The sequence below is a fragment of the Schistocerca piceifrons genome, chromosome 6 (assembly GCF_021461385.2).
Source record: "Schistocerca piceifrons isolate TAMUIC-IGC-003096 chromosome 6, iqSchPice1.1, whole genome shotgun sequence".
NCBI lineage: Eukaryota > Metazoa > Arthropoda > Insecta > Orthoptera > Acrididae > Schistocerca > Schistocerca piceifrons.
The window spans coordinates 135,319,091-135,343,932 of NC_060143.1; the positions used below are offsets into that span (position 1 = coordinate 135,319,091).

Consider the following 24,842-nt stretch of genomic DNA (forward strand, 5'->3'; position numbering starts at 1 on the left):
CAGTGTGAACCTTTGAATTATAGGCACACTGTACGTAAGGTAAATAGGTGTCCCAATCTTAGTGCCTGGAACATATGTAAAAGCTCAACATTTTTGCAATTGTCTTGTGCAAGCATTCCGTTCTCCCATTGGTCTGTGGATGAAACTGACTCTTCCGTAACTCCCATATAAGCAACGCACACCATAGTTGTTTCATTGAATCTGAGACAAAACTGTTACCCCAGTACATAATTACAGGCTCAGCCACTCAAAACTTTAATATCCAGTTGTTTACTAACACCTGCGCTACAGTACTATCCCATTGGTCTGGCACCAATACATTGCCAAAAATTGAGGAAAATGATCAATGATCATGAGAACGTACCTGTTTCCTGCAGGTGTTTTTAATAAAGGCTTGAGGACATCCAACCCTAACATAGGCCTCTGGTAACCTTTGTAATGGCACACTCTGAAACGTGCTTGGCACACTGTCCTTGACATACTGCTCCACAGTGTGCTTCCTGTTCCTCCTCCAGAACTGCTCTGCTACATGTCTGTCCGTCACACATTACCCACCATGACTTGACAACATGTGGTCATGAACTTGCTGCAAAGCTTCCTTCCAAAAACCCACTGGAACCACCAATGGTCCACACCTCATCGTCCTACACAACAAATCCTGATGCATAATGAAATGTGGTTGTAACTTAAATGCCTGGCAGTCTGTATCCTTTGCCTTTTCCCACTGCCACAGTATAGTGCTCTTCCCCAGTATACTTAAAATTACTACCATGTGGCTTAATGAATCTGCATTTGCATGTGATCTCCCTAGCTTATGGATTACCTCATACTCGAATTCACTAAGGTTAAGTGCCCACTGAATTACTTAGCTAGATGGATCTTTTAAACCAAGCAATCAAACAATGAGGTTTGGTCTGTCACCCTGACCTTAAACTTCCTACAATACAGATAACACTGAAAATATGTAATGATCACCAACATCTCTATCTCTGTTATTAAGTAATTGTGCTCCACCTTGTTTTTAACTGCCTGGAAGTGCAAGCTACTGGATGTTCCTGACCAACTGTCATCTGTCCCCAAACACAACTGGCCACCGTTGTGACCGAGCGGTTCTTGGCACTTCAGTCCGGAACCGCGCTGCTGCTACAGTCACAGGTTCAAATCCTGCCTCGGGCATGGATGTGAGTAATGTCCTTAGGTTAGTTAGGTTTAAGTAGTTCTAAGTTCTAGGGGACTGATGACCTCAGATGTTAAGTCCCATAGTGCTCAGAGCCTTTTGAACTAAAACACAACCAACTGCCTCATTTGAAGCATCATGTGAAAGGATAAACTCTTTCTCAAAATCTGTAAAAATCAATAGTGGATCTGAAACCAATATTTCTTCCAGTTTTTCAAATGCCTTTTGATATTCCTGTAAGCAGTTCCCCTTCTTCAACAGTTTGTTCAAAGGTCCAGCTACTTTTGCAAAGTCCTTCATAAACCATCTATAATGATTACAGAGGCCAATGAACAACTGTATCTGCTTAGTATTTGTGATATCAGACAATTTTCAATTGTGTCACTAAGATGATCAGTCTGTATTCCGTGCTCACTAATCACTTGCCCCAGATGGTTTACCTGAGTTTGTGCGAAATGGCACTTGTTCACACTTAACTTTAAAAGTGCCGATCATAGTCTACTACAGACAACCTCCAAATGTCTCACATGCTCCTGTAAATCCTTTGAATAGACAGTTATGTCATCGAGATAGACTAAACAAGTTTTCAGCTTTAATCCTCTCGGCACCCCATCTAACAACCACTGAAAATTTGCTGGTGCATTCTTTAGTTCAAGTGGCATGTGTTTTTAATGAAAATATCCTGCTGGTACAGCAAACGCTGTTTTTGGCCTATCTTCAGGTGCCACCTCCAATTGATGTTATTCACTCCTGAGGTCAAAAATTGTAAAGAACCAACACTGACCAAGATTATCCAAAGTTTCCGTGAGGTTTGGAATTGGGTAAGTATCCAAAATGGTTCACACTTTTAGATATCTATAGTCACAGCAAAATCTGTATTTTCATGTCCTGCCTGCTGACTTTTTTGGCATAATGACAATATTGGTATAACAGGAACTATCATTCAGTTCTATGATCCCATCCCATAGCTTTTGTTCAATAAATTCTTCTACCAGTGCTTGCAGCAGCTTTGCTGTATGGTATGGCTTCCTATAAATTGGTGTACTATATCCTGTCAGTATGTGGTGTTGCATCAGTGGGGTTGCTGGTAATCTTCCGTTCACATAAAATAAATTGCTAAATTTTGACAACAAGTTCTCCATAGCCATTTGATCACTGTCCTTCAAATGACCTACTTTCCCTCATAACATTTCTGTATCGATGATTTGCTTGTAGCTTTCCTCTACCCTCGACTTATTGAAGTCCTCATGTTCCAAGGCTTCCGGAATGGCTATTGTTGCACCCTTTGTCAGAGTCATCTTCCCTCTAACAAAGTTATCCTCACTAACCGGAATCATATGTTCCCCATTAATGTCGCTCACATGTGCTAAACTCCTGTGAATAGAACAATAAAACAATGTAAACTATCCAACTCTTCATTGCTTAAGAATGACTCAGCTACCTATAAAGTTTCCTTTGGCAAATCTTTATCCACTGAAACCCACACTATCTGCCTATACCTGCTGGTGTTTTATCTTGCTGATTAATATTTGCTGAAGACGTACACCATTTAATTTGTCTCAACCCCATGATAGGTGAACCTTATACCATTGTCTCAGTTGCAACTGTTTCCCCCAGGTGAAACAAAGTCCCATTGAGTTCCATTGTGTTTGTTAAAAAAGTATAGCTTGAGAATCACTGAATAACCTTTGCCTATGCATGGCAATGCCTCCATGCGTTCGCTGAACTTCATTTTCCTGACTGAAAACTCCATTACTGCCACACCCAATGATTCCACCCTATTATCACCAATCCCATGTAACCTCAGTATCCTCTTTCCCACAAGGTCCAGACTGATGATGGACACATTCACACCTGTGTCCACCAAAAATCTCTGTTTCCTGCCACCCTTTAAGTCCAAAGCTGCATCCCATCTGTGCATTAACTTGTATCATGTTACAGTCTATGAGGACTGCTTCAGTCAGTTGAAGGAATCCTGTTTGCGTTTAATAGCTGCTTCCCTTGCTGGTGCTTTCCACCCTTCCTGCCTCTACACTTAAATGCCCTGTGGCCCACTGTGCCACACCCATAGCATTCCGGATGCTTACACTATTTTCTTACATGTCTCTCCTGACCACATCAGTAATGCTTGACTTCAGAAGCCAACATACAATGATCCACTCTCTGCTTTGTGGCCATATCCATCTCCTCTATAAGTGTTGTGATCCTAAGAGTTGACTCTAAATCCTCTGGGCTGTCCATCCATACTAGATAAATGACCAGTACGCCTACTTACACAGCGAGCAGTTGCTATAGCTCTGGTACTCGGCAACACATGCCCAGACAAATTGCAAAATGAACACCTCACTGGCAATAAATTATCACATCTACCATCACCTCTAAACAAATGTAAATCCATGGGTTCCCTTGGCTTCACAAAAGTAACTGAAACATTGTATACCCTAGCTGACACAACTAACTCTGAGAATGAGAGCAAACATAAAAAACAATATAAATAAAACTTGCTCACCGCATCATGCTGAGCTGGTACCATCGAATCTGTATCAAGTGCTACTGCCTCACAACCATTCACCAAAACCAACTCTATCATCAAAACATAGTGTTGGACACGGACAAACACTTTCCAACACAATGTATTGTGTTGGAAAGCAAAATGACCACTTTCTGACAACCAATTGTTACAAGCCCTGCGCTAATGGGTTATAATATGTTAGAACAACTGAGAGGTGTGGTTTGGGAGAGAAGGGTGACTCGTGCCTTTTGTAAACCCTCATTGCCAGTTTTGTAAAGGCCTCGTCGCTATTGCTGTGGAGACCAAGTTGCCACTATTGTTACAATAGGCCGAGTTTGTGAATTCCAAAATGGCTTATGGTGCAGTGCACCGCTAACACAATTTCTCCCTGCCGCTATTACACAGCTATGCCTCAGGGTCAGGTACAACAAAGTCATATAAATGTGTTAAAAAGGCTTACTTATCTTTGTGATTTGTTGAATAATGAAGTCTGCAACACAGCATGTAATATAACACAAGAAAGGCCCTCAATGGCTAAGTGCAAATAATTGTAGCTAAACTCCACAGTATGTAGCAAATGCAATTTACAACTGTCTGTTTACTCCTAAGAGCTCACTAAATGACATTCCCTGTCTAAAGTCAGCGCTGGACAATGATCTATAACCAAGTGGCTCAGAGCTACTCTTCTATCTTCTGAGTAGGCTTCTGTCTGTTGTCATCTGGTTATTGGCAGATTATACTCGGCCGGCAATTGGTTAAGACGAAGCTGGTATCTTCATCTGCGCACTGCCTGTGGTGCTGGTGGCAAGTCTGTATGGTGCTGGCAGAGGCTCGCATCTGTTTCTGTGGTGCTCTTGCCCTGGCTGTATCCTGCTCAGATGACACAGCAATGCAGAGAAACATCGGCAAGTGTGTCATTCACTTTATTGTATTGAAGCTAAATCGATGATCCCAGTGATGGTGCCGCACTGCGTGTGTGTTTGCATTGTCAGCATCCAGTTGCCCAGCATGGCGTATGTAGTGCTTCTACTCACACCATGGCTAAGTGGCCACCACATGTGTTGGCTGCACCAGTAGCCCATGACATGGCTGGCTGCTTTCTCAAGCACAAATCATGGACCCCTGTAGAGCACCAAAGAGAAACAGCCATCTGACATTGTTGTAGTGAGCCATAGCAGCTCCAGGCATCTGCCCAGGGCAGCTTGTGCAGTGACCAGAGACAGCTCTGCATCCGGGAGGCTATGAGTTCATGTCCCGGCCCTGCTCCTGTCGATTGCAGCTTGCAGTCCACCGGACAATGTCACCCAGAGAGTGAATGCTACCAGCCCTCTCATTCCTTGTGCTGGTGCAGCTCCAAGCTGCAGCCTGTTCCCCACCCCCCACCCCACCCTCCTCCCTCCCCACAGTTACGGTGTGTCCATGCAGTGGAGGTTGGTGGGAGTGCCAGTAGGCTGGTTGGCTGCTGAAATCCATCACCAAAGGTCGTGGTTGGCCTGCAACTTAAACAATCATCATTCTTTCCAGTTCTAAATGCTGACAGAATGGTGACACAACTGCCTGCATCCGGGCTCACTTATTTATGTGTCTTACACCTACGCCTTTGACATAGCTCCTCTGGAAGGGAGAAGTGGAGTGCTCTTTAATAGTAACATCAGCTTTCCTCAGCCCGCTTCGGTCCCCACACACAGGTCACTAGACGCTGTTGTAAATACAATGTATGGGTTCTTCACAGCATGTCGGTACCCTGTGCTGCCCTGATTACTTCACACTTGTATACAGCGTCCACTGGGCCACGCCTTTTCACCTGCAAGTGGTGTCTTAAAATTGCCTCACAGAGTCATTTGCTATATATCAACACCCCCTTGCCTGCCATCTGACATGACAGTCGGTCCCTTAACTAGTACCTTCCAGCCACAGCTGTACTTATTCGTGCGCACCATTAGGTTATCTCTTCAGTCTGTTCTTATTGTATTGTATGGTACTGTATGGAACCAGGAACCTAGAAACAATGAAGAGCCTTTGTCCCCACCATAGCCCTCAGTGGTTCACAATCCCACAACAGGCTACAGCAGTACACTCACCCCACCACCACCCCACACCGAACCCAGGGTTACTGTGCAGTTTGGCCCCCCCCAGTGGACACCCCCTCCCCTCCCCCCCCCCCCCCCCCCCACGCCCCCCACGAATATTTCACACCAGACGAGTGTAACCCCCATGTTTGCGTGGTAGAGTAATTAAGGTGTACACGTACGTGGAGAAAGTGTTTGCCCAGCAATCACCGACATAGCGTAACTGAGGCAGAATAAGGGGAACTGGACTGCATTTGCCGAGGCAGATGGAAAACCGCCTTAAAAACCATGCACAGACTAGCTGGCACACCAGACATCGACACTAATCTGCCGGGCAGATTTGTGCCGGGGACTGACATGCTTTTCCTCCCGGAAAGCAGTGCGTTAGACTACACGGCTAACTGGGCAGGCTTATTGTGTTGTAGTTTATTGATCTGAGAAATCACAACACTGTACTATGTCATGCATGATATTGAACAGGTCAAAGATAGATTTTTACTAGTGAATTGAGGCCTATGCAGTAATATAATACACACTTTATTGTGCATACATACTCCAGCTGCACAATTGCCTTAAAGCAAAAATGGAAGTGAACACTTATTGTAAACTTCCCTCTTCAGTTCATTTCATACTCGTTCACACATCATGTTCCATGTGTGCTCTCATGAAGGAGAGCCATCAGTAATCCAGAACAAACAAAGTTAAATATTAATAGGTAGAAGCAATCACTGCAGACTATGTAAATTATGACAAATGCTAATCTGATCATACTGATACATGTAGGAATTACTTCTAAATTACTTGATGCACATTTATGGACATTAGAAGAAAAATAGGTGCTTTGAAAATAAAAAGTCATTGCTACTTTATACTACTCGGCTGCTGTTTGTATCCAATAATTCAAACAAAGCATATATGTAACTCTACACAGACTACTATAGCTGCCTATATGTGAAAAAAGAATCAAGTTTAGTTTGATGCAAACATTACAGATGATCTGAATTTTCATTTATGGGTGTGGATATTCAGATAAGTTATGAAAGTACTGGCTAACCACGTATTCTTTCCTTTGTTTTTGAATACCTATTTGTTTTCTGTTTTCAACATAATGTCTGTCAGTAGCATGTTATAGAGTTTTGTATGAGAATACAGGATGTTTAAAAATGATTCATTGGGTTTAGATAAATATATTTCACAAAGTATTATGTACAAAATAGTGAATGCTACATTGTATGGAAAATATATTTTCAAGTTTCTTACAGATAATTACAAATGTTGTATTTGTTCTCCTCATGTTTCATGACAAACATCTTGTGGTAGCCAAGTTTGATTCATACACATTTGAGCACGTCCCTGTCAATATTGGCCAGCACAGCACTGATGATATCATGGAGTTCAGTCAGTGTTGTCAGAAAAGGTGGTATATAAACTGTGGTGTATGCAAAGCTGCCCCCATGTATTACACCCACCACACTTACATGTATGTTTCACAGACCAGGTATGGCTTCTGCCTCATCTGTGAGGTTGTTCATAAACAGACATAGAGGTACTGTGTAGTCAAGCCTCTTGCAAGTGCCACAACGTACGAGGGCATGCAAGTTGTATGCAGCACTGAGATTGTGAGAATCTCCTTACATCCTAGTGGTCAAATGTTCTCATGACACTGCAGATATATCCTTCCACCAAAGCAACTTAAGTTAGTGCTGCACCTCTGGAGACAGTCGCATTCCAGGCTATGATGATCAAGAACCACTCCAATCTATGCGACAGACCCTGCTCGGCACAGCCACTGTGGCTCCCACTGCTCACCAAATTGTTGTGCTGCCTTTGCCATGTGCCACATTGGCCACTGCACTTCCAACAGCTGCACCTGAGGGAAATACTTTGCTGCTGTTACAGTAGCTGCCTACGAACTCCTCACTTCGTAGAACCATATAGTTCTCTCTTCGCTGCTCCTTGAGACATTGTCCAGGATAGACACTGCTCTTTTATCAAATTGTTAAGACATTCACTCTCAGACATGTACTTAGTTTAACTCCTGTAATAATCACTTACTTCAAGGAGTGCATTTCACTATTTCCAGCCACACCATTGAGCAAAGGATAGAATGTTGGTGATGAGGGAAAATGTGTAATATTTTTCAGTGCTGTTCTTGCCCCTCATATTACATTGGCAATGAGGCAAAATAGTTTCATGTCTCTGTCTTCTTCAAGTGTGTTTTAGTGATTCTTGCTGTTTATTAGTCTGTTTTTCTGGAGCAGGCTTTTCATTTTCCAAGTTTATGTGATTAGCTTTGAAACCAGTGATTTTTGCTGCTGTTCTTGTTTGTTCTGGGGGCAACATCTTCTTGCTTCTTGTGTTGTCATAGTCTATAGGCAGTGGTGTTCATAGCATTCTACAGTTTGTACAGTGGAGGAAGTTTCTCAGTCCATGCATGTCCCTGAAACAAGTTTCTTAGCAGTTGCCTTCTCTGTGTAGTTCAGGTGGTCTGTTCATGTGTTGTACAGGTGTGAATTCTCTTCATTAATGCTGTTGGTCTGAGTTGTTGGGTGTGGCATGCAAGTTGCGATGCACAACGCTGTGATAATGGGAGCCTACTTATGTCCACGCGGGCACTTTTCCTTGTGGCACCATGGGTGTATCCTTCCACTGCCATTACTTAGGTCAGCACTCCAGCTCTGGAGACAACCACATTCTGGGCTGTTGATGGATCAAGAAGTGCTCCAAGGCTCCGCAACAGCCCCTGCCTGCCACAATGCTGTGACTCTCATTGCCCGCCAAGTTCTCGTGCTGCCTTCAGTATATGCCACCTCCACCACTGTGCTTCTAACACCACCTCTGAGGGCACCACTTCGCTGTGGTTACCAGTGGTTGTGTATGAGCCCCTCGCCTTGCAGGATTATATAGTTCCCTCTTCCCCACTCCCTGAGACATTGTCCAGGATAGACAATTTTCTCTTATCTAGTCATTAAGGTATTTCCTTTCTGAAGGGTACTGTGTTTAGTTCCTGTAATAAACAGTCATTATTTCAAATAGAGCATTTCACTATGCCTAGCCATACCACTCAGCAAAAGACAGATCATAAACACATAATCACTGTCTTTCACATGGTGGCACCCATTGCTGTACCATGGATTTGTTTGTAGGTAATGCCTTCAAATAAGAAGTAATCATTGATGATGGTATATTTGGTCGTGGTGACTGGGAAGGGGGTTGTAGGTTTGGAGTGAGTTGGGCATTGGGAAAGGCAGTGATCATTAGCAGCAAAACAATGGGCATTGGGGATGTTGCTGTAGAGGAAGATGGCACCAATAGTGATAAGCAGGATGTTGGGTGGTAAAGGAATAAGAACTGTGTGGAGCCAGCAGGCCAAATGTTTGGTACCTTTGGTATAGCAGTGTAGGTTACAAGTAATGAGCTTAAGGTGTTGGTCCACAAGGGCAAGAATTCTCTCTGTGGGACCCAGTGACCAGCCACAATGGGGTGTCCTGGGTGGTTGGCTTAATGCACCTTATGAAGCATGTAGAACACTGGAGTGCAGGGAGTGGTGGGTGTGAGGAAGAGAGACAGATTCAAGTGAGAGGTTGTGAGGATTTCAGGAGGGACTGGGGATCCTGATGGATTTCTGGAATGAGGTCAATGTGGCAGGGCTTGTAGGTAGACATATCTGACATCTGGTGGAGGCCCTTGTCCCTTTGCCAAGTAAGTCTAGCAGCTTATGAGAAAAGTTTTGAAGCCCTTGTCGAAAGGTAAGATTACAAGTTTAGGATCAGTTTTTAGGTGTAGGATTGATGTTTTTACTATGAGTGTGAGGCTGGTTTCTACATTGAGGTATTTGGGGAATGATGGTACGAGGTTAGGAAATTTTGGAAAGGTATCAGGGCAGTTGTGTGACAGCGGGGTTGAATCACAGTTAGATGGAGGGGTGCATTGAGTCAGGCAGGATTTAATATCGGTTTTGGACTGTGTCTGATTGGTAGGGTCGGTCACAAAAAAGTGTTTCTACTGTAGGGATTGGGAGAAGGAGAGGTGTAAAAATACCTGAAATGCAGTCTCATCAAACATGTGGAGAAGTGTGAACACCAAATTGACAACTCCGCCAACATTGTACATCACCTCAGTCAATGGTGGCTCCAGGAAACAGATATTATGGTGAGTTTTGATGTAGTCTCCCTCTTTAAGTGAGCTCCACTTTCTGATTATTTGGAACTCATTGCAGAAAAGTTCAGTGATAGTTTCTCAGAAATTTTTAGGCGTGTCGTGACATCAACTTATTTCCTGTTTGATGGAAAATATTATGAACAAACCAATGTTGTGGCAATGAGTAGTTCGTTATCACCTGTCATGGTAAACCTCTACATGGAACATGTTGAAACAAAAGCATTGGAATCCACTAAGTTGAGACCCACATGTTTCTGTCGGTACATGTATGATGCACTTTTGGTGTGTCCATACACAGCGGCAAACACTCAAGAGCTCCTGGAACATTTAAACTATATCCATCATAGTGTAGAAGTCATGATGGAGCTTGAAAAAGAGGGCTGACTACCTTTCCTTGGCATGTTAGTTAAGAGAAGACTGGATGAGTCCCAGGGTCACAATGTGTATAGAGAACCTATACACATTGATATCTATCTTCACTCCTTGAGCTATCACCATCCATCGAAAGGAATTCAGCGCTAAAGACTCTGGTCCATATAGCTCGAACACTTTCACACAGGGAGAGTCTTGCTGGAGAATTATGACACCTATAACTGATGTTCTGAACGAATCGGTAGTCAGAACGTCATATGAAATGGGCAATGCAGTGAAAATCAAGAATGTCTGTGGAACAGGTTGGAACTGATACCAAGGGAGAGAAACCAAAAATTGCTCATCTGACTTATGCTGACTCAATATCTGGAAAGATCAGTAGACTCCTATGAAAACATCCAGTGTACTTTGCTCCCTTCATCGAAGATAAAAAGTATCCTGTGTAATGTTGAAAGTGACCTAGGTCTCCAAAAGTAAGATGTGTTTCACATTACATGCAAATGCGGCATGTTTTATACATTGGGAAGACTATCGTAATAGTCAGGGGGAGAGGTGAAGAACATCAGTAACACACTGGACTAAAACAAACCAGCAAATCTGCTGTCACTGAGCACTGTCTCACATATAATCATGAAATGAAACACGATAAGACCAGTATTGTGGTGCAGATTCCAAGATTCTTGGACAGCATAATTGAGGAGTTTATCAAAATAAAGATGTGAGAAAACCTAATAAATGGGGATGGAGGTTTCAATTTAAATAATGCTTGGGACCTGGCACTCAATTTATTAAAATCTCACAGACCATCACATCCATTAGAGTGGACAAATGCTGAGGGAATTTGCATTTCATCGAGTATCAGTGTGTACTCTGTAAACCAAAAGAACATCAAACTGGACATAGGGAATCAAAGTTGGCTATAAATAGCAGAGTGAAACCAACAATAGCTCAGTCTGGTTGCAGGCAGCAACACATAACAGCAAAACACACAGTACCTGAAGAAGAAGGCTGGGTCAGATGTGAAAATATTGTGCAGAAAATGGCGACAGCTACTGAGAAAACCTGAGAGAAAAGGTCGTCAACAAGCACAGCATGACTGAATTTGGGAATGGGCAAATTGTAAGGTCTTTGAAAAGGACTGATAATTCTGTGGTGCTGAGGCTTTTAGAAGACAGGTTAATGACCATTTTCCAGGCCTGTTTAGCTCTGGATATTGTAGGGCAGTGGGAAGCAGTTCCTTAGGGTATGGTAGATGTAATACATCTGCAAGCAGTATTTGGCAATATGAGGTTTGATGAAGGCTCTTATAGTGATGGTACATCAAACCTCCCATGCATTCCCTCTTAGCTCCCAAACCCTGCCCTACAGACATACTACTTTTACCACACTCTGAGAAACTCCCCATCACCACCCTACAGAACCCAGATCTAAATAAGCCCACAAAGTATTCATAAACCTGCCCTCTAAAAGTCTCAGTCCCTCAGAAGTACCAGTCCTTTTCAAAGGCCTTACCATTTGCTCTACTCCCATATTCAATCTTGCTGTGCTTATTAAAGTCTCTTCTCCTTCTCCCAGTCCCTAATGTGCAAACACATTTTCGCCGCCAAACCTGCCAATCAGACTCTATCCAAAACCAATATTAAATCTTGTCTAACTTAACGTACTCCTCCATCTAATCATTATCCACCCCCGTTGCCCCAAAACTGTCTCCTGTTAACTTTCCAGAATTTCTTAACCTTAAACCTTGCCTATTATTCCTCAGGTCCCTAAATATGGAAACCAATCTCACATCCACAGAAATAACTGCAATCCAACACTTAAAAACTGATCCTGACCTTGTAATCCTTCCTGTTGACAACTGATCCTGACCTTGTAATCCTACCTGTCAACAAAGACTCCAACACTGTGGTTATGAGCTGCAAGAATTACTTGGCAAAGGGACTTCACCAGCTGTCAGATATATCCACCTATAAGCACTGCCACAGTGACCCAATTCCAGAAACCCATCAGGATCTCCAGTCCCTCCTGAAATTCTTACATCCATCCCAGAACCTCTCTCCTAGATCTAAGCTTATTACCTCTAACCTATCCTACTGTATAAAAGACACTAACCATTTCCTCTATGAACTCCCCACAGTTCTTGTTCCTTTACTGCCTGGTGCCCTGCTTTTCACTGTTGAAGTGGCTCCCTCTTCTGCAATATCCTCAATGCCCATGGTCTTGCTGCTCTTGAACACTGCCTTTTCCAATGCCCAGCTGACTTCAAACCTACAACCTCTTTTCTGGTCACCATGATTAACTATATTCATACCCATGATTACTTCTCCTTTGAAGGCATCACCTATAGACAAATCCATTGAATAGCAATGGGCATCACCATGGTACCATCCTATGCTAATCTACTCATGGGCTACCTAGAAGAATCCTTCCTAACCACCCAGAATCCCAGATCCCACACCCGGTGCTGATTCACAGATGACATCTTCATGATATTGACTGATGGTGTGGACACTTTATCCACATTCCTCCAGTACCTCAACACTTTCTACAGCATTCATTTCATATGGTCCTTTTTAGCCCAATAAGCCATATTCCTCTATACTGATGTCCACCTTAAAGGTAACTGGATCACTACTTACGTCTATCAACCACCAACAATAACTCCACTTCAACAGTGCCAACCATGGGTCTCACTGTGGCCTTCATTTGCACTTTCCACTTGCCCAGAAACAGATCACCAGTACCTTGTCTCCCCAATCACCAACCATCCCCTACATATCCACTGCCTTGCTACAGAGGTGTGCTTCTCTCATATCCCAGTACATCCCATGACTAGAGCAACTGAACCACATTCTCTGCTAGGGTTTTAGCTATCTCTTATTGTACCCTAAAGTGAGAAATAGCCTCCCCACTATCCTCCTGATCCTACATCACCCAGAATGGTATTCTGCTGCCTATCCACACTGTGCAATATCCATGCCTGAACTTATTCTACACCTGCTCTCAACCCCTTGCCCCAGTTTCATATCCGTGCAAGACCTAGATGCAAGACCTGTGCCATACATACATCCTCTCAATGTCACCTACTCCAGTTGTGTCACAGGCATCTCCTGCCCCCTCAAAGGCAGGTTACCTATGAAAGCAACCATGTGATCTATTAACTTAGCTGCAACCACTGAGCTGCAACCACTGAGCTGCATTGCTTCATTCTATGATTGCATGAAAACTAACAAGCTCTCTGTTCACATGAATAACCACTACCAAACTGTGGTCAAAAGACAACTGAAAATGTCACATAACATGATGTGCTTTACTTCAGTAACTGCTTCACAGCATGTGCCATCTGGAATCCTCCTACCAACACCTGTTTTTTTAGAACCACACAGATGGGAACCCTCCATGCTAGATATCCTTTATTCCCATAACCCCCCTGACCTTGACTGTCGCTAATTCCTTTGGTCCATCTGCTTATCCCTTTCCCTGCTCCCACTTCATCTTTACAGTGCCTTCTTTCCCATCAGCACATATGTGTAGTTCTTTCCCCTTCCCTTCTTCTCTCCTTTCCACTTTACGCTGCTGTCCCACTCCCCTTCCTCCCCAGCACAGCCTCCTGATGCTGTGCCTAATAGCCCACTATCCTGTCCCTGGCACATTCCCACAGGAAGCACTAGCATCTACCAATACCCGTACCCTGTTATTCGTCACCGTCCCTGCACCTCTCCTTTTCTGTACCTCCACTACCCATTCCAGCAAAGATCACTGCTCATCACAGTTGGGCCTTTGTACCTAGAGAGAGAGAGAGAGAGAGAGAGAGAGAGAGAGAGAGAGAGAGAGAGAGAGTGTGTGTGTGTGTGTGTGTGTGTGTGTTTTGTCTATGTCTGATGAAAGGCTTAACCCAATTGCCGAATAATATCTAGCAGTTTTTTCATCATGTCTGTGTGACACTTGCTGCTTTTTCTATTTGGTGAGTAGTAATCTATCCTTTTTGTAATGTTGTAAATGTCATGAGATAGGTTTTCATACTATATTTATGGGGCATTTCTGCATGCTGGTTAGAAAATTCAAAGAAGTACACACTGTAATATTGAAATTCATTTCATTTCATAAATAAGTGTATTATATATCTGACAGTTTTGAACTGCTTGAACTAGAAAAAAAGTTTAGGTGAAACATAAGCTAGCCATTTATGGACACGTAACCTGTAGGTACAAGCTGTACAGCCTGCTGTTCAACTACTAGAACCTGTGTGCGGTTAATACAATGGATCCAGACTACACAAAAACTCCCTCGAACAATTAACGTTAGCTACATTGACTGCAGCCCTGGAAGATAGCTTGTTCGATCATTCCAAGCTTGTAGTTCAAAACAACTTAACACGCAGGGAACAAACATCAGAGTTATTCATAACTATACATGAACTAACTACATGCATGGAAGATATAAAAAATAAAAAGCGTAATCAAAGGATAACAAAATCAATACAGCACCTCTGTTGTCTGGCACAAAATGTTTGATAGCACAGTTTTGTGTAAACATACACAGACAGCATGCATGCATGACATGACACGACACTATTTGATTGCACAATGTCACCATATCAGCCCCAATGGTGGAAGCGGAACATTATTCCAAATTGTGGGCTAGAAAGTGGACATGACAACTGGATCTTGAGTTATGTGTCTGCTGGTGTAATCTGCACCAGTGGCTGTGAAGATAGTAATGAGGTGGTTGTTGGGTGAGGCCGTAGTCTCGGAAGCTCTGGCATTGTTGCTTCTTGGAAAATGTAAGCCGATTTAACACTATCTATAGAAACAGTGGTCACCTTTCTGTTAATCGAAATGTCAATTGTCTTGTCTCCACTTGCAACTACAAGGTAGGGTCCTGACTATGGCGGCTGCAATGACTGTTTGATGCCTTATGTGCCTACTGTGATGTGTGAAAAGGTTTTCAAGTCTTGATGCATGAAGGTGGTAGCTATAACATGTCTCTGTGGCTGAGGTGGGTAGATTCGAGCCACGTGCTCTCGCAGTCGGCATAGGAATTCTGGTTGATCACCCCTTGATTGTGAGAGAGCACTTGTGTCAACAAATTCTCCTGGGAGCCTCAACATCTCACTGTACACAATTTCACTGAAGAAGCATCTAGGTCTGGTCTGAAAGTGTTTCTGAGGCTGAGTATTATCTTGGGAAGGACTTTGGTCCACTCAGTGTCGTGGCACATTAGTGCTGCTGTAAATGAGCCGTACCATCTCTTGATCATCCCAATACTGGAGAGGTGATAGCTTACATGAGTTGTCTGAATAGTTCGGATTCAAATTGTCATCCTCTGTTTGGCATGACATGTAAAGTACAGCCAAAATGCTGCAACCAATACTACACAAAACTGAAAGCCAGATTTTCTGCTGTAATGTTGTCCACTGATGCAGCTTCCAGCCAGCGGATGTAACAATCTGCCATCATAATTATGTAATGTTAGCTGTCAGATGATGGGAATGGACTGATAATATCAAAGTGGACGTGATTGAAATGGGCCATCGTCATTGGAAAGTTCTGTGTTAGTGCTTGCATGTGGCAGTGTATCTTGCCGCATTAGCACTTAAGACAACACCTTGCTCATTCACGGCAGTCTTTCTATACATCTGGCCACACATAACAATTCATCACTAGGCAGGTCGTTGATCAAATACCAGGGTGTCACAAGTCATGTAGCGTATCGAAGACATCCCTTCTGAAGGCATTAGGTAGCAATGGCCATGGTTTTGACGTGGGCATGACTCAATACAGCCTGACATCGCTCCCTGGAATCTGGATAAGTTGGAGATCCAACGATAATGTTCCTGCTGATAAAAGTCCCTGTAGCTCTTGATCTGATTGTTGAGCAGTGATACGTTTGGTGTAATTGATTGTACCAGTAATTCTTCTGAATCTGAGTTAAACAAGTGGCCATCACAATATCGATACTGGAGATGTGCTGGATGTCCATGTTGAATTGTGAGATGAACATTAGCTAATTGTGTTGCTTAGGTGAACAGTTTGCACTATTCTGGTGAAAGGCGTTTAGTTAGCAGTTTGTAATTGGTGTAGATAAGAAAGTCTTTAGCTTCCAAGCCTAAAGTATTTGATGGACTTATAAATGGCCATAAGCTCTCTGTCATAGGTGCTCCACAGCTTTTTTGAGGATGATAGTTTGTGCAAGAAAAATGCATGTGGTTGCCATGTGTCACTACATTGTTGTTGCAACGCTGTGCCCATCACCTTCTGGCTAGTATAAAGTACTAGTGCAAGAGGGGCAGTAGGCTCAGGGTGCACCAATAGTGCACCATCTGTGAAGCTCTTTTTGACTGCTTCAAATGCCACACACATACTAACAGTCTCTGCTATAGGCAAGTTACCCTTGTTCTTTGGGCAGCTGATTAATGCTGCAATTACTGGCTCCTGTAACTCGGCAGAGTGTGGCAAGTGATGTCAATAAAAATTTAACATACTGAGGAATCAATGCAATTCTGTGGCCATATTTGGGTGTGAAATCCTTAAGATGGCTTCCACTTTCTCTTACAGTAGTAGCAATCCTGTTGCTGTTACCCTGTGCTATAGGAAACCCATCTGGGGCTGGCCAAAGACACATTTAGCACTATTTAGGACGATTCCATGGTGTTCCAACTGCTTGAACATTCCTGTTCGATACTGCCAAGGTTGCTCTGCTAGTGACAAAAAAACTAAAATATCATCCAGGTAAGCGAAAGAAAAAGTTAGACTGTGTAGCATGGAGACAGTGAGGTGTTGCCACACTTGAGCAGTGTTCCTGAGTTCAAAAGTTATAAATTTGCTTTCAAACAGCCCAAAAGTAGTGATGATTGGTGTCTTGGGAAAGTCTTGTTCAGCTAGATGGATCTGTGTGTATGCTTTTGCACAATTGAGGGTGGTAAAAGTAACTGCACGACTCAATGATAATTATAGTCACATAACAACAGCACTGGATATCTGTCAGGTATTGTTCTGGCATTCAGGGCTCTGTAGTCACCACAAAGCCACTATGCACCACCCTTTTTCAGGACCAAATGTAGCAGTGAGGACCGGGGACTGTTGGAAGTCTACATTACACTTCACGAATCATACTGTCAAACTCTGTTTTCACAATTTTGAGATGATCTGGAGCCAAATGTCATGGTCTGCAAGATGGGTGGGAGGCTGTCAGTTGTCTCTATGTAGTGGACAGTGTTGTGCCTTTCCTCCTTAAGTGCTCCATGGGGTTGTGGAAGAGCCAGATGTCCATGCAGCAGCTCCACGTCCTCACTGTCCACCACTCAAATTACTTTGGCAGTATGAACAGCTCCATCCCACCAAAACCTGGATCCTGTTAAGCCTGTGGTGTTGTCGAGTAGGCGTGAGTTCTTCTTGTCTGGCAATAGATTGCAATGGGTGAGGAAGTCCTTTCTGATAGTAGGTTCAGCAGTGTCTGCGGTGGAAAAACCCATGCAAAGTTTCACAACAAATTAGGTCTAGTTCCAAGTGCAATGTGCCATACATTGTTTGCAGTGGTCAGAGAGAATAATGTGGTTGGTCACTTCCTGTGCTACATACTCAGTGGGTAAATGGAAGAACTGGCTCCACTATCTATTAAATATTTCCAGGTGGATCACTGATCACTAGCAAACAGGTACAGAGACACTGATTGGCAGTTGGAGGAAGTGCCTGCTTCTGACCGCCACTGCCATTTGGGTAAATGCAGGTTTTTTTTGTGTGGTGGTGGTGGTGGTGGGGAGGGGGGGGGGGGGGGGGGGAGGATTTTTGCATCTGCACATTTGCGCCCCGAATTTCCAGTGATACCAGATGATACCTTCCTGCTCAGGCTCAGCTGTGGAAGAAGTCATTGATGATCTGCTGCACGAGCATTGGCAGTATCTACTCTGGCTTCTGTCTTTCCTTGGGTTGCTTCAGGACAACAATTCGCTGATCTATTGCCTCAGTTAATCTACCTTTGCCACCAAGGCATCATAATCTGTGTGTGAAACAGTCGGCGTCATAATAGCGCCCTGCGCAGTGATTGCACTGACATGAGCCAGTGTCATCACGTCCTGGATTTTATCTGCCAATTCTGCTACTACATCAAACTGTGATGCTACAGTTGCTTTGTCAGGTGATGGTAAATGATTGCTCCTTATTGTGTGCAGTAAGCTTTCCAGAATGGTTCCTATTTCTGTTTTGCTTCTTAGGTGCCACAAGTACTGTGAAGGCTTTCTGTTTCCAATATCTTCCTGAGTGAGAAACTGATGGATTCACTCTTCGTGCGATGCTGACACTCGCTGAATCAATACTGCTTGAAGTGGGTTGTAGGAGTTGGCCTCTGGTGGCGAGGTAACTATATCTTGCACTTCTGTGGCATACTGGTGATCTAATTGACACTCCCAGTGCAAACTCTGTAGCGTCCACTAAAATCCCAAAACAGAAAAAACTGGCCTTCACTTGCGCAAACCACAAAGCTGTATTGTATGGCCAGAAAGGTGGTAGTCTTACAGCCAGTTGTGACTTAGTGGAATTTGCGTCAAACATTTTTCAAATCTCTTCCATAAGTGCTTATTAATTCAATGTACTATGCAGGTAAATTATGTTGGGGTCACTAGCTTGTCAGTACAGGGTGTTGTTTGACCATTAGAACGAGCATCTACGTAATGTGATGGAATCAGACTACAAAAAAATTCCCTCAGACAACTAACATTAGCTATATTTATTGCAGCCTCAGAAGATGGCAAAGAATATGTGGCTTTTTCAATCATTCTGATATATGTAACACAGTGCCTCTGGTATCTGGTGCAAAATGTTTGACAGCACGGTGTGTGTAAACATACACACGCGGCACGTGTGGCGCAACACTGCATGATTGCGCAATGTCACCACAAACCTACTTCCTAAAACAAATCTTTGTAGAGCCATTTGCCCCAAGTTTCTTACACCAATCGTCTTCCTGTTCAAGTGTGCATCTATCCAAATTTCACAAACTAAATACTTGAAGGAGACAGACTTCCCATTGTTAGACTTTGATTTAAAAGTGTTGAAGCTGTATTCTCTTTCAATAGTTTCATGACTGCTCATTTGATTTCAAAACTGTGATAAGAAATCATTACAAGGTATTGTCAAGCATTACATGTCTGTTAACCCTTTACTCTCTGTTTCAGTTAGAGGTGAGAGAGACCCTGTAACTGCCCACAGGACATCACCCACAGTAGACTTGACAGAGCTGGGGAAACCACCACAACAGAGACGTGGTATGATGCGAGGGAAAAGAGTGGTCGACATATCTGCCTTTTATTGTGCAGGTATGTTTATTTTTGGGGCTGACATAACTATCAAGGAAATGTGCTATTGCGAGAGAAGAGATGCATCAGAGCTCAGGTCAAAACTTTCATAGTGGGAAAATATTTGAGAAACAATGCCCATATTGAAACAGTAGCAGTGGCTTTGTAAAGACTGAGAGTTGTATTTGATGTCTTATGCATTTCTTCTTTCTTCATTCTGTAATTAGCTTTCCTGATTTCTCTTTTGAGCCTTTATTGTATTTAGCAGTACTGTCTCAGCTTGTTTTTTACCTGCTCATTCAGTGGCTCTCATTCTTATTGTTACTTTTCTCATCTACTTTTCTGTCTGTCAAGAATATCACACTGAGAAAGTTTGCAACACTTGTAATTACATTTTATCTAGTGTCTCACAATCACAACAGCCTTTCATTTCTCTCAAAATTCCAAGCTCACTCTTTGTGTTTCAGCTAAGGCAGTATTGGTAGTCTCCTGAAAAGATAATTTTATGTTCACCAGTCACACCTCCATTTCTTATATGTTATGAGCACAGAAAATAAATGTACTTGTTTAGGAGAAAGCTTTTTGTATTGGGAAGTGTGTGGCTTATAAGTATGTTTCTGGAAGACAAAACAGAAGATAATTAGCATTAACTATAAAACCAGATAATTTCTGAGGATGAATTTGAATCTAAAGGTAGGAAAAATGTTGTTTGAACTTGTGGCATCCCCTGTGTTAAATATGACTTAAGGACTGAATTAAATTTGGACCATTTTGTGGGTATGATGCAGAAATATCTTTTAATTGACATACTGGTTATGATGTAAAATTCTTCCCAGTCTTCTGCCAAATCGCACTGACCACAAATCTGATGCCACATTAACATTCAGATCACCATTTGGTGATACTTACTGGACTGTAATTTCACTTTAAGTTGTTTTGTTTGTAACATCCAGTGGTTTCTGTTCTGAAATTAAAATTGTGATTGTCATTACCATGCCATGTTGATTACCAGCATCAACCATTCGGGGACATATTCTGCACTGAGGTTAAAGCTGAAGCTCAAAGTGTCAACAGCAATCAACAAATTAGAAATTATCAGTTAATCTGTGTCTTACAGAATATGGTCTGATAGCTCACTGCAACAGAAGAAAGTAAAAGAAGCTGTGTAAGGGCTTTCCGTTTTTTGTTCCCCTCCCCACCACCCCACTTAAGCGTCTTACATTGTATTCATATTAGATACAGTAACAATTTAGTGACAATGGGTAAATGTAAAAAGTACAAACATAAATTAAGCTTTTGTGTTCTTCAGAATCCTGTCTTTTGAGTTCTTCATAATCTTTTCAGTTCTCTTCTTTCATATATATCTCTACCTTAATAAAAACTACCAATTACAGTAAGTTTTTTCCTTGTACTAACCAAGGCTAACATATTCTGTTTAATAACATGGCTGAAGAATCACCCTACACAAATTGTTCTAAAAATTATGTTGCAGCACCCAGATAACATGTTGGTGAGGCAGCTTTATCTGATGTGAAGGCAGCTGTGTGTGAAAACATAGGCTATGTGAAGACATCCTCACATAATGGCTGTTTTAAGCACATAGCCAGGTTTGTACAATGTATGACCAATGCCAGCCATGAAGTTATATGCTGTCTGATGGTGTTATGGTTATAGGACACCATTATAAAAAGAAGCAAAGACAAATGGGCAATTGTTTTAGCAACAATACAGATTGCCGATGGGGATGTGAACTGACATAAGTGAATTTGGTAAATGACGTAATGTGACTGGATAAATAAAAAAAATGTACTCATTCAGTGGTGATAGGGGAAGATACATATTGAACTTAAGGAAACTTGCAAGCCTTTTGAAGCCATTGGGTCCTACTTGTGGCAGAAGGGTTGAAGAGAAAACAAGAGGGATGAAGAAATAGGACTGGCAAGGTTTAGGAAATGGGGGGGGGGGGGGGCAGGGGGGGTTACGGAAAAGTTGCCCAGAACACTGGGTCAGGGGAGAGTTACTGGACAGGATGAGAATAAAAGATTGATTGTTGGGGACTGCACAAAGGACAGACTGTTGTGTTTCAGTATTTGGGAATGAAAATCTTAGAAATAACAAACCTGGTTGGATGTTCCAGTGATACTGTTGTGAGCCAGTGAAGGTAGAAGGTTGGCCTATTATGTAAAGTAGCAAATGTGACAGATCTGAAGATCGAGTAGCATGCCGATTTGCACACAAGTGTTTCACAGAACACTTTGCACCTTGTTTAACACAGCACGCCACAGTGGATGACCCTGTGTGTTCATACATTGACCCATTGACATCATCGGTTACAATTTCAAAGGGCTCAGGCTCAGAGAGAAAGGACTTCAAATCAACAGAAACATGTCACTTGGTCAGAGAAATGACTTTTATTGTTATGTCAGGTTGATGGTCTTTTCTGTATATTTGTCATACTGACTGCTCAAAACATGTACCACACCACAGATGCCGGCCATTGGGGGTCTCTATGGCACCTATCTTAGTAACTGAAGGCACCATGACATCAGTGGACTATGTGAACATTATTGTGAACTTCATCAGAAATAATTCCGAGGGAAAATCAAAATATGAAACAGAATAATGTAAAACCTTTGGTCTTTATATTGATAAGAACTTGAACTGGAAATTACATGTTACAGATCTTCTTAAACATTTAAGTTATGCAGATTTTGGATGAGGGGTAACTTAACATTTTGATGAAAATTGAAGAAGTTGGTTTACTTTTCCTATTTTTATTCACTAATGAGTGTTGCTTTCATTTTCTTGGATAACTCGTCATTGAAGAGTGTCTGTTGCATAGGAGCTTGTAATAAAGATAATATATGGTGTCCGCTCTAGTGACTCTTGTGGATAGCTCTTATAGAGTTGATCAGACTAACAACATCAACAAAGCACATTTACTCCTGTATGAAATTCGTTGCCAACAAACAGTCACAATTCAAAAGCGACCTAGAATTCATAAATGCAATTCTAGAAGAAGCAGCCAATAGCACTGTCTATTGCGCAGCCTTATTGTGGCACAGAATAGTTATTCAGCCATAAAAATCTTTGACCAACTACCCCCTGATGCAGTAGAATGTAATAAATAATCAAATTAACTTTAACTTTAAATACAAACGGTTATCATGTCTACTTGACAACTCATTCTATGGAGGAGCATGTTGCCACGTTTTTCACAGGGAAAGGGTATTTTAACCTTGAAACTGGCTTGTTTCACATCATACCAAGAGGTCACAATTATGATCCATGGAATGTGCAAATAACTTCACTAAAGTAAACTTCAGTGCCATTGTAGTCACTAAACAATGGCATGTGTCACTTTGATTTGTTTACTTGCTTTACATATGAATGAAACCTCATAGGCAGTAAACACTTCCGGGCTAAGTTGCCATGGTCAATCTGTAGAACTTCTTCTCCCTGACATTTCGTTCTCAACTACAGAGAACATCTTTCGAGGTGAGTCGACGACTGGCTGCTAGGAGCTGGGGCCGCCGCTTATATGGAGATCGTAGAGGGCGCCACCGCACGTCACGTGGCGTTGATGTGTAGCTATCTCTGGCTATCGTCTGTTCTCTCTATTGCAGGTAATCGATTGTCATGTGATTGATGCAACGTCGACCGCCATATCTTGTCCAATTGTAATCCTTCTTCTTTACGATTAAAATTGTATTGATGTTTGTGGATTTCAATTGCCTCTCTATACATACATGTATAATAATGTGACGTCCTCGCTAGCACGCTTGTCTCACCAAATTTTATATCATGATCTCCATCCTTAAAAACATGTTCCGCTACTGCCGATTTGTCGATATGTCCCAAGCGACAGTTTCTTTTGTGCTCCGTCAACCGTGTATTGATGCTTCTTTTTGTAGTTCCTATGTAAACCCTGCCACAACTACACGGAATTTTATATAACCCTGGGGTGGCTAGGGGGTGACGAGCATCTTTTGTTGATCTTAGGCATTCACTAATTTTCTTAGTAGGTCTGAAAATAGCCTCCACCTGAAACTTGGCTAGTACTTTCCCAATGCGATCCATGATGTTATGGATGAACGGAAGAAATACTTTTCCAGCTGATGGTTGTTGCTGTCTCCTATTTTTAGGCATTTTTCTACTTGGGTGAAGTGCTCGGTTAATCTCGTTTTTCGTATAACCATTTTTCGTTCCCGTTGATGAAGCTCTCTCTCATATAGCCGATATGTTCCCTACTGATATAGTGGCCTTGTTCCAACACTGTCTATCCTCGACCTATTTTCAGTTCAATGGTGAATTTTATGAACAGATTGATGGGGTAGCCATGGGAAGCCCCGCAATTGCGAATTTATTCATGGAATATTTTGAACATCAAGCACTGCAGTCGGCAAAAAAAAAAGCCCCTCAAGGTAGTATCAGTATGTGGATGATACCTTTGTAATATGGAATCATGAGGAAGAAGACTTGAATGATTTCCTGGTGCACTTAAATAGCATCAACCCAAATATCAAATTTACTATGGAGAAAGAGAAGAATGGACAACTTAACTTTTTGGATGTATCAGTTATCAAACGGGCGGGTGGGACCTTAGGCCATAAGGTCTACAGGAAAGGTACACATACTATCGCTACCTCCATAAGAACTCAAACCACCACCCTAGGCAAAAGAGGGGGTTATAAAAACACTAGTGAATAGGGCCAATAATATTTGTGAACCAGGCTACTTACAAGAAGAACCAAATCATTTACGAATGGCTTTTGCGAAAAATGGTTATACAAAAAACGAGATTAACCGAGCACTTCACCCAAGTAGAAAAATGCCTAAAAATAGGAGACAGCAACAACCATCAGCTGGAAAAGTATTTCTTCCGTTCATCCATAACATCACGGATCGCATTGGGAAAGTACTAGCCAAGTTTCAGGTGGAGACTATTTTCAGACCTACTAAGAAAATTAGTGAATGCCTAAGATCAACAAAAGATGCTCGTCATCCCCTAGCCACCCCAGGGGTATATAAAATTCTGTGTAGTTGTGGCAGGGTTAACATAGGAACTACAAAAAGAAGCATCAATACACAGTTGACGGAGCACAAAAGAAACTGTCGCTTGGGACATATCGACAAATTGGCAGTAGCGGAACATATTTTTAAGGATGGAGATCACGAAATAAAATTTGGTGAGACAAGCGTGCTAGCGAGGACGTCACATTATTATACATGTATGTATAGAAAGGCAATTGAAATCCA

The 24,842-nt window shown here is 42.3% G+C and overlaps 1 protein-coding gene across 2 annotated transcripts in view; it reads left to right on the top strand.

Annotated features, from left to right (window-relative positions):
• The window catches only part of LOC124802885, a 226,553-nt gene that overhangs the window by 99,578 nt on the left and 102,133 nt on the right, over positions 1–24,842 (top strand). For both annotated transcript variants that reach the window (XM_047263933.1, XM_047263934.1), the window contains exon 5: positions 19,464–19,604. In XM_047263933.1, the coding sequence (XP_047119889.1) occupies positions 19,464–19,604 (141 nt within the window). The remainder of the gene's footprint in view (positions 1–19,463; positions 19,605–24,842) is intronic.